Below are 8,862 nucleotides of genomic sequence, written 5' to 3'. Positions count from 1 at the left end.
AGAAATAATAATAACAATAAAATTAAAGACCACGAGAAACTTTACTATATATTATAACATGATGCTATCACTTTGTATGTTAAGATGGAACAGTATCATTTGCAAGGTTATACTACTACAATTACAGCTGCTGCTACTTGGTGGAGCAGCACATCTCGCATCAGTAATTATTAGACCGATTACCCCACTGACCCCCTTCCCCTCCACACCCCGTGCCCCTACAGGATGTGGGCGGGCAGGACAAGATCCGGCCACTGTGGAGACACTACTACACGGGTACGCAGGGCCTCATCTTTGTGGTGGACTGTGCAGACCGGGACCGCATGGACGAGGCGAGACAAGAACTCCATCGCATCATTAACGACAGGGAGATGAGGGACGCTATCATCCTAGTGTTTGCCAATAAGCAGGATTTGCCTGATGGTGAGACCTTATTACTTTTCTTTTAAAGTGTGGAGGGTAATTGCTTCTGTTTCCAGTTGTTTTCTGTTGGTGTAAAATTGTTTGTTTGCAAGTTTATTTCATTTTCAGAGATGTGAAAAGGAAACCTGGCTGTCAGAGGTGTGAAGCTTGTTTGTTGGTGTTTTCATGTAAAGTGGTCGTAATCACTTCATGCATTTTTTTTTCTCTTCTTCTTGTCTTGACTTGTCTTGTCTTTCTTACTGTCCCAGGAACTCGGCTTCACCACAAATACTTAGTATCTGAAATGTAACTTACCATTAGTCTCTTGAATTTTCACAACAAAGATGAACTACCTCTTTCTAAGTTTCTTTTTTCTTTGTACATATATATACTACATTGATACTATATCTGACTTGGGATAAAAACTTTTGCACACCAGTTTTCAGGTTTTCACAGTAGTATTAGTTCTTTTATATGTGACAAGCATTTCATAAATATAATTTACTGTTCAAACTTGCATAGTGTAAGAGGCACATTAACTTATTGAACAATTTTAACAAGTTATTTTGGACTTATCCTTTTGCAGAATAAAGCAAAGATTATGATCCATTAAGTATAACCTTAATAATCTTATATCACTAAGGCTATACTTATATCAGTCCCGTAGAGCCTCCCTCTACAGGATTGATTTGTTTCAAATGTGGAGGGCTATTATACCTTCATAGAGCTACAAGATCAAATACATTTGGTGCTCTGACCAAAGATTTTCCCTTTTTCTAGCCAAACATTTTGTTTATTCCATTGGGAGTAGATAAGAAATACATGCTCAGATTTCTTTCACCAGTAACATACTGTCTCTTACTGCAGAGGTCATAGTACTGAATAAATAATGTGCATCTAGGCTTTAATGAGCAATCTCTCTCTTTTTTATGCATTCTTGGTGGAAGCTCACAGCAATAACCAACCATCTGACTTGAATGCAGTTACCCTTGTCTGGAAGAGTGTCTGAGTAGCTGTTTTTTTATGAATAATAACAGCTATAAAAAAAATCATCAAAAGCTTAGAAAAAAAAAAAGACCAACAGAGTGCTGAGGATTTGATTCAGGCTTATCATTAGTGTTTTTCATTTTCATATGGCTTGCAGTTTTTGCACTAGGTTTGTATAAAAAATATATATATATATATAAATAGTCCATGACTCTACATTATCATTTATTTTCCTGAGGCTACTATGTTTTTATTAGCCTATAACCAACACCTTGTAGGCCTAGATAAGGACACTCTTCATTAAGTTAGCATCTCTGGGCTTTTAAATTTTACTCCCTGTATGAGTAAAATTCCATTTTGCCACATGCTCTATCTTCAGTCTTTCTATTGCTGTCCTTTTTATTCTGTTTTACTTTCATTGTTTTTCCTTGTATTCTTCTCATTATTAGTTTAACTTTCGTTATTGTCATCATTATTATTATTGTTATCACTATTATGTTTTTTTTTGTTTGTTTTTTTTGGTTATTGCTGTTATATATTCATATGTTATTATTATATAGAGAAATTGTTTTCTGGTCAATGTTTTAAGATTTTTTAAGGTACAAAGGCAATAATTTTCTCCATAATACAAAATTATTACTGCATTATTATGAGAATTGAGGTGCTTTAGCTTTTCAATAAATTTGCAGTCCACTGTGCTGTTTTTCTGGGTAGTTAGTATGTACATGTAATTTTTTTTAACTCTACAGTTCACTAATTTCTCTGTTCACTCCGCACAGCTATGAAGCCTCATGAAATCCAGGAGAAGCTAGGCCTAACCAGAATCAGGGACCGCAACTGGTACGTCCAGCCGTGCTGCGCAACCACGGGTGACGGGCTGTACGAGGGCCTTACGTGGCTCACCAGCAATCACAAGTCATGATGCTTGGGCCGGGCTCCCAGCTCTTAGCTTCCATAGTCAGCTCGGCAGACAGAGATGGCTCCTCGGATTGTGACGGATGGACGGCCTACGAACTAAACTAGTGGTCCAGGGGGAAAAGGGGGGATGGGGTAGAGGTTCAAACTCTTTGAGGACGACAGTGTGGTTTAGGAACTGGTGCCTCGCTAGATTAGGCACAGGAAGGTGGCTGAATGGCCCTGATCATGAGACCCAATAGGGGCATTGGCTTCCCTTGATTGCAGTGGTGCCAGGCATGTCAGGACCAAACAAGAAAAAAATCTTAAAAGAGAGGAAGGAAAGAAAAGAAGGAAGAGGGAAAGAAGGCATAAAAGTGTTGTTGAAAGTCCTGCATGTCTGAAGCAGGAACTAAGTGTGTTGGACATGCAAACATATAGGGGATTTCTGGCCGTGAAAGTTGCAGCTCTCTCTCCTCAGCAGCTGCTGCTCCAAGGGATGCCATCTCCAGCTGCCAAGTGTGAATAGGAGTATCATTATAAATAAACTAAATAATATTTAACGAGTGTTAATGTATATTTTTGATCTATTAGTTGGATATGATTTTATCTACAAAAGACTGCCAAATAAGTATGGATAATAAGACTTGATCTCTATTGTACCCTGCACTAGCTAGAAAGACTACAATTATGAGTTAATTCATGATTTTATAGAAAACACTGTTAAGCATTCTCAGAGCAAATACTTCTATAAAAGATTATATCAGCCAATTAGATTAATTACTTACAAAGGTGCATCCACTAATCTTGATGTTTGTCATCAATCTCAAGTTTCATTAGACCATTTTAGATTCTAGTATTGGTCATTTCCATTGTTTTTCTCATTTCTTTTTCATTGAATTTTTTTTTTTCACATGCAATACGTCTTACACATATGAACTCGCTTATTTTCTCTCCCACTCGTTCTTCCCGGGCACAAAGTTTAAAGAGGATTAAAAAATAGAAAGAGCTCGAGCACTGCACTATTTTCTAACATGTGTATATAGGATCCATGGTGCTCTCCTGACGTCCCCAGAGAGGAGAGGCGCTCAAGTTGTGGTATTGATAAGACTTTTCTATATTTGTCTACGTTATGTTCTGTTTTTGTTTTTTGCCAAGAGGGGAGCCAAGGGTCCCGTAACGGACTACTTTTAGACGTCAGGGTTCAGTCATTATCACAGTGTATTTAAAATGTGTGTGTGCGTGTATTATGAAGGGAATCTGTGTCTGTGTGTTGGGGGATAGTTTCTTTTTTTACACACTTAAAAAGATAGTTTGATTATTATAAAAAAAAAAAAAAGAGAGAGAGAGAAAAAGGATTTAAAAAAAGATGGTTCTGTATATATAATGTGCAAAGTAGTCGGTGCATGAGATGCTTCTGCGTAAAGTGTTTAGGTCTGCAGTTGCTCTTGAGATTTTGTGGTTGCATTTTTTTTTTTTTTTTTTTCCCCTTTTCATTTCTATTTTCCTTTTTTGTTTGTTGTTATGTTTTTGTTTCTTGTGTACTGCATTAAGACTTTCATAGTTTTTCTAATGTGATGTTTTATTAGGAGCAAATCTTTTCTGTAGTTTTGAACCTGGATGCAAAAATAATATTTACCAGTGATAAAAGTATTTTATGTGTATATATACATGTCTATGTATATGTACATGTATGAAACAAGTTAGTGGTTGCTAAATTTGTATTGTGAATAAGAGGTTTACCTCTTCTTTCTTTTTTGGTGGGGGGTTGCCTTTTGAAGATAGCACACCAAAAACTTTTGATTCTAAAGGCTTTGAAATACATCCAGGTACAAGGTGTTTTATGAAAAGACATGGGCTATGGGAGAAGGTGAAGAGCCTGAGCAAAGGTCACAGTACAGCACCACAAGAGGCTCTCAGCCCACACTGTGTTTGGCAACTTGTTTCCAGTCAACTTTTTTTCGTCTGTTATCCTAGGCAGTGATGTGTCTAAATTTGAAAGGATTGAAGTTTCTAGAACACAGGGTGTGTGTGTGTGAACACTTAACAAAAGAGGTATTGCAGTTGAGAATGCAATATCAATATATGTACACAATGACATTGTAGTTACTGATAACCTTATAGGTTACACAAACTTACATTAATGCTGTAAAAAATTGTTTCCCCTGAGCAAAGTAAACATTATCTGCACTGCCAGTAATCCCATTATATCCTTGCCAGAGTTAATAAATTCTTGTAGACCTTATTTGAATGTTTTCTCACCAGCTTTGATGTCTGAATACTAACCCTTTTGTTTGTGAGGTGTAGTTCTTCTCAAATAACTCCTGTGATGTTCATTATTCCTTTTTTTCTTTCCTTTTATCATTTAGGGGAGCTGTAGTGATTGGTTAAAAGGGTGTTGAAGTGTGTTCTCAAGTATTACACTAGCAGAGGACAGCCTTCTGCTCTGGGATAGATTACAGTGAGAGAGAGAGAGAGAGAGAGAGAGAGAGAGAGAGAGAGAGAGAGAGAGAGAGAGAGAGAGAGAGAGAGAGAGAGAGAGAGAGAGAGAGAGAGAGAGAGAGAGAGAGAGAGAGAGAGAGAGAGAGAGAGAGAGAGAGAGAGAGAGAGAGAGAGAGAGAGAGAGAGAGAGAGAGAGAGAGAGAGAGAGAGAGAGAGAGAGAGAGAGAGAGAGAGAGAGAGAGAGAGAGAGAGAGAGAGAGAGAGAGAGAGAGATGGGTGGAGGAGGTGGTAGTGTGGATGTAGAAGGCTTCTGAAAAGATACATAGATTTCTTTTCTTTTTATATATATATATATCGCAAACTGAAATGACAATATATTGTTAGCTTTGATATGGAAGACAAAAAACACTTTCAGCTCGGTAGTTGTGAGACACTTCTTTGTATAATCAGTCTTACTCCCAGTCATCATTATTTGGTGATAATCCCTCCTGTAGAACCGAGTCATGTAGCAACTCTTTGTATAGTATGAAGCACAATTTTTAAAAAAATATATTCCCTGATTATTATTTTCTTTTTTTCTTTCTTTCTGTTTATTGTGATATGCACTTCATCTCTCTCATTGCAGGAAGTTGTCACTGTTGCTTTTCCTTTATATGGGTTATTGTTTCTTATTAGGGCTGCTTTTTGCTTTTCTTTTTTAATATTTTCACTTTTTGTTTTTTTTGTTTTTTGTTTTTTTATCTAATTTGAGGCTGTATTGTATGATACATCACTTTAATGTCCTTTAGGTGTACTTGAAGAGAAATATGTTTTGTAACCTCTCTTTCCCTGTTTCATATCAAAAAAATAAAAAAAGAAAGAAAAAAACTTAGTGAATAGCAGAAACAAAGAGAAACACTTGTAATTTAATGGAGAAATGAACAGGGAATGTGTAACATTCTGGGATACTTTGGGATACTGAGCTCTGACATATTCATGGTCATCATCAACTTTAATTTTTAAGTACAGTTTGAGAGATTATGATTTCCAGTGGGACTTGTATGCCAGCATAGGAGAGTGTCCATGTAACTCGGAACACCATTTGGCAGTTAAAAAAAAGAAAAAAAAAAAAACAGTGTAAAATCAATGGCTTGACTTTCACAGAGGAAACAGATGGTTTCCTCCTGTCGTATAAGAAAGCATGCTCAACTTGGCCACTCCATCAAAGGAAAATAAAAATGGGGAGAAAATTATATTTAAAAGAAAAAAAAAGAGAAAGAAAAAATGATAACCATTTTGTTACTCTTGTTATTATGTTTTACTTGTATATGAAGTAGTTTGTTGGACTTTGGTATTCCTTGTTGTCTACTCGTGTAGTGTGCTGTATAAACTATTTTTTCATTTCCTTTTTACACTATGATTGTTAATATGTGAAGTCCATGTCCCATAATGGTGTCTTTCTCTCCTTTAGGTAAGCACTAGGAAACAATCATGAAGAATTGTAAAAGTTGTTATTATTATTATCATTATTATAACGTTTCCTTTTTCCTTTCTTCTTTCAGTCTGGTGTACATTTTTAGTGACTCTTTTTTAAGTTCGAAGACATTTTGTGCATATAAATCCTAAATATGAACTCCCTAGCTAATATATTTATACACAGAAAAATAAATCACTGTTTTTGACGGCAGAATAGAAATATAGATTATAAAGGCTTCATTTTCTAGCTGGTTGGAAAATCTCTTGATCGTATTGGAAAAAAAAAGATGTTCATCGTACTTATAAAAGTCTAAAAGTATGTGACAGATTAAACTTGTTCTTTGGTTGAACTCAACATCAGGAATCCTTTTCTAATTCTTTTTTTTCTTTTTTTTTTTCTTTTTTTTTCCATTTGCTGTAGTAACATTTTGTTGATTGTGTAAATAACAGTTGTATGTTTCCATTTCATTTTGTAAATATAAAATACCAGATGTATTTTTTTTTCTTTTTTTTTTCTTTTTGTTTTTTGTTTATTTTTTTCTTGTAGGATGGTCTTATATTGCAAGGATTATGTAACGGGTTTCTTTTGAAAACCCACCTTTTCTGAATGTGCTTTGCTGATAGCCAGAGTGATAGGGACTTTTTGCTTGTATGCGCCATAGAGAGTTTACATCCCAGCTGGTGTGGGACTCAAGCCTCACCAGCACAACTCATATCAGGAGCTTTGTGACACAGCTTTAGAGCCTCAGCTACCTACCATTGATCAAAACCACTCTCAGATGTCCTAATTTTTGTATATATGTGTCAGGTGAGCACCGTTCCATTCCCTCTCAACATAGTCCTGCGTGCATAAGTGGGTTCATCCAAGTCTGCACAGGTGCATCTGCGGTTGTGGCTACTGCTCTGTGCAGTATGCTTTATCTGATGCCTTTCTCTCCACTGGTCATGTCATTGGGGAGGGAGAGCCAAAGGAAATAATAGATAATTTGAAAAATAATGGATGTAAAAAAGCAAAAAAACATATTTTAATCTTTGGGATTTAATTCATACTTCAGTGTTATTCTTTTTCCAAGAAGGTTGATTTATAGAGATTTAGTGTATAAGGAATATTGGCTGTATAATTCACTGGAGAGTAAGAGGAATGACTGTTATACCAGTGCTTTTAACACATTGTCACAGTATTGGCATGTAACAAAACATACCAAGTAGCTTACTTTATGGATAATGGTGTGAAATCAGTTTGTGCGAGTGTACCTGACAATGGCGACAGTGATGTGATTGTATTTGTAAACAAAGTAATCAAGATGTATATAGCAAAATCTAACTGTGTATGAATCTGATGCCTTGTACTTCTGCTTACAGAGATTGCATATTAGCACACATGCTCTGATGATGATGATGATGATGATTTTTTCTTTTTTTTAATCATTATTTATATTTTATTTTTTGCTTCTCCCTTTTTCTTTTCTTTTATTAGCAAATGTTTGCAGCAAGGACCATCCTGATACATTTTCCAGTGTCACTAATGAATATATGAATTAAATTTTATGGTCAATCCTTAGTTTCAATTTACCAGTTTTCTTTTCATCATATATTTGGAAAAAATAATGTAATACAATATCACATTGTAAATACTGCACAATAAAGATGCCTTGTATGTTTGATTTATTAGCTTAAGAGTAACATAGTTTTTATACATTTAGTAACAAGACTCTACACAGTGTCAGTAAATAATCATAGTTCTATGGTAATTTAACTTAATTTGATTAGCAATCCTGCTTTTCTTGTATGTATAGAAATTTGTATTCATATCAACATTACCTATACAGATATTTTGAAAAGCACTATAATATAGAATGAAGGGATGTAATGTGTTGATACTGACCTAGTAGTTCATTTAAGTGGCAGAGTTTTCCTTCAATTTGTTAAGAATACTTTTGCATTCACAGGTAGCACTACTCCTATTTTGTGAGTTACCCAGGTTCATCTTTGACACGAGGAACATTCTGGTTGATGTTAGCAGTGCCTGATGCCTAAATGTGGGACCAACATCAATTTTACTTTTCTCAAAAAGTCTCTCTTAAAGTGTGTCAGTTTTATAACAAAAAAATATATGTATATATTGCATATTAAGGCTGAGTGTGGCAGTAGGTGGTGTCAGTATTAAAGCTTGACCGAGATAAATGTACTTTGTTAAGGACAATACTCAATATGCAAAATACTGATACATATGTCAATTCTCCATTGTGTAGTATACCTATAGTCTGCTCCAGGAACTCTGGCATAAATTTTAAGTAAAGAAAAGGGCCTAACTCATAAAAAAATTATGTATCGAAAAGCTCCAACAGTCCTTTCAAGAGTTACTGTTGCCAAACACAACTGTTTTGTAATATAGTCAATGGAACAGGCTACAACATGGAACTAGACTTGACGTAAATCTAACAAACATTATTTAAGCAATAATAAACTCCAACATGAATTTACATCTTGTTCAAGAGCATTTTCATATTACTGCTACTTTGTAAACATAAAACATTGAAAAAAGTTAAGGAGTTCAGTACACTTTATTATGAAAATTGACTAGTTTATTCTCTTCATGATCAAAACCCAAATGGTAAAATAATATAGGTCGTTTGGCATGGTTTAGTACTGGCCCTCTGATTTCATACCCAGAGTCACATA

General features: G+C 35.3%; 1 protein-coding gene across 1 annotated transcript; it reads left to right on the top strand.

The window, feature by feature from the left end:
- Positions 1 to 224: 224 nt before the first annotated feature.
- On the top strand, positions 225 to 4,528 carry LOC125040728 (ADP-ribosylation factor 6; the record flags this gene model as incomplete). The annotated part of the gene is given in 2 exon segments (XM_047635428.1): positions 225 to 423; positions 2,169 to 4,528. Coding segments are annotated over 2 exon segments (342 nt in total), but the record flags the coding sequence as incomplete, so codon positions are not given.
- Between the last annotated feature and the right edge of the window lie 4,334 nt (positions 4,529 to 8,862).

The sequence above is a fragment of the Penaeus chinensis genome, chromosome 29 (assembly GCF_019202785.1).
Source record: "Penaeus chinensis breed Huanghai No. 1 chromosome 29, ASM1920278v2, whole genome shotgun sequence".
Taxonomy (NCBI): domain Eukaryota; kingdom Metazoa; phylum Arthropoda; class Malacostraca; order Decapoda; family Penaeidae; genus Penaeus; species Penaeus chinensis.
Note: the sequence above shows the minus strand (reverse complement) of the source record. Positions and strands in the feature narration are given on the sequence as shown.